A 2,028-nucleotide genomic window follows, 5' to 3' on the forward strand; every position below is an offset into this window, starting at 1 on the left:
TACTACTATAATTTAAACCCTCATACTTAAGTTATTAGGACAATTCTCATCATCTTCATTATGGATCATTCACTTTCTTCAGTACAAGCCATTCGGATATATATTCTCAGAACTTGATTCCGCGTCCAGTTTAAGCAAAGAATCATATGACTAGCTTTGATATAATTTCCTCTTACAAAAACTGCTATAAATACTTTAATAACATGGACCAAAGGAAATCTAAGCAAAAGTAAAAAGAAGGCAAAAATGTACGTGAATTGTAGTTCATACTTAAATAGGGACGATGATGATGACAGTGCTTCTGATGAATTTCCAAAAATATTGAGTCGTAACCCTAATCAATTACGTGCTACTTCAGTTTTCAATCCTCGTCGTCCTGTTGTAGATTATTCTGAAAGTGAAGATGAAGGACAGGCTCAGTGGTCTAACCATAACAAGCTACCTCATTCCACGAATGATATTTCATCACTTTTAAGAATGATGATGATGCTCAACCTCAGACAAGGTGCTGGTGCTGGTGCTGGTCGTACTTCCCAACTGATTCTTAGCCAGAATCGTCGTCCTATTGTAGATTATTCAGATACTGATGAGGAAGAGATATCAGCTCACTACAGGCAGATAAAACACTTTAGCCATCCACATTCCTTGAACAAGTACGACGTTGAACGAGACAACGAAATTAACTGCAAAGTCTGCGGGCTGCAAATTCTTGGCTCGGCTTATGGTTGTCAACGTTGTCAATTTTACCTACATGTTTCGTGCTTCGATCTGCCCCAAAAGATTCAGCACGATTCTCATCCTGCTCATCCTTTAACGCTTCGAAATCTTTCCTACTACAAGAACTGTGGAAAATCTTGTGATGCTTGTTGTGAAGATATACGACGAAGTTTTCTATACTGTTGTGATCCTTGCAATTTTGATCTTCATGTTACTTGTGCTACCTTATATAGCATTGCGAGGAGAAATGATTCACCAAAGGATACTCTTCGACTTTACTACTCGTTTCCTGTCAGTGACAACAATCAAATGCATTGGATTGCGCGATGCAATGTTTGTAACAAGAAGGTGTCTAAGGAAGGTTGGTTATATTATAGCAAGGATACTGGCTATATTGCACATATTAAGTGTGCTAAAGGTGCTAAAGTTGGGGTTTCTTGGATTAAAGAGAGACTTAATATGCTTAAAGTTAAGTAGAAGAAATTAAGTATGTGAGATGATATATATATCTGCTTGATCAAGTGCTTGAAAATATATAATGTAGGGATTATGCATGTCGTTAAAATAAGGTTTCTTGCACTGGCAGATATGAAATAAGTCCAGGATTGTACTCTATCTAGTAGAATTGGTGGCCGTGTGATGAGGCATAGGTTGTCTTCAATATTAGCCACCATATATTTGTATGTCGACGATCTTAACTCGTCAGCTATATATGATTAATAAATGAGCTGTGTGTTTATTAGACAAGTTTGTTTTCTGTTTTTTGCCTATTTTTTTTACTTCTCTCAAAGGGGATGAACTTACCTAGGGTGTAAATGGTTCGGGTTGGTTCGGATTTTCTAATTACCAAACCAAATCAATTGCATCGGGTTATTAAATCTAAATACCAAATCAAACCAATAAAAGTTGGGTTTTTTAATCTTGGATTTTCGGGATTTTTTTTCATAAAGTCTTCATAGCACAAAACGTAAAATTTATGCTCCAAATATTTCTTTAATCCTAGTAAGACAGAACTATATATATAAGGTGTTTTTCAATAAAATAGTATAAATATGATATGAGTCATGGCATTGTACTAAAATATTCAACAATAAAGATAATAAAATCGCATAAAATAAATATTATTAATAAGTCATAATGAAAACAAACATAATTTAAAATTATGACTAATAAGTACTATTATTTACATAACTAACCACTAAAAGAAAAATAAGTTATACATTTTATCTAAACTATGAAAAAACTAAAAAATAGATACCCATCACTATTTTCAATCATAGTATAATTGAATTGAATGTCTTCTATTAGCAT

The 2,028-nt window shown here is 33.7% G+C and overlaps 1 protein-coding gene across 1 annotated transcript; it reads left to right on the top strand.

The window, feature by feature from the left end:
- The first annotated feature begins 202 nt into the window (after window positions 1-202).
- Window positions 203-1,464, top strand: LOC104114073 (protein VACUOLELESS GAMETOPHYTES-like). The gene has a single exon (XM_009624462.4). The coding sequence runs from the start codon at window positions 247-249 to the stop codon at window positions 1,192-1,194; it is 948 nt and encodes a 315-aa protein (XP_009622757.1). The 5' UTR covers window positions 203-246; the 3' UTR covers window positions 1,195-1,464.
- The last annotated feature ends 564 nt before the right edge of the window (window positions 1,465-2,028 follow it).

This window comes from Nicotiana tomentosiformis, chromosome 6 (assembly GCF_000390325.3).
Source record: "Nicotiana tomentosiformis chromosome 6, ASM39032v3, whole genome shotgun sequence".
In the NCBI taxonomy this organism is placed as follows: Eukaryota; Viridiplantae; Streptophyta; class Magnoliopsida; order Solanales; family Solanaceae; genus Nicotiana; species Nicotiana tomentosiformis.

What these genes read in the sequence shown, in the direction of transcription:
- LOC104114073 (XM_009624462.4), top strand. Translation starts at nt 247, where the DNA reads ATGTACGTGAATTGTAGTTCATACTTAAATAGGGACGATGATGATGAC.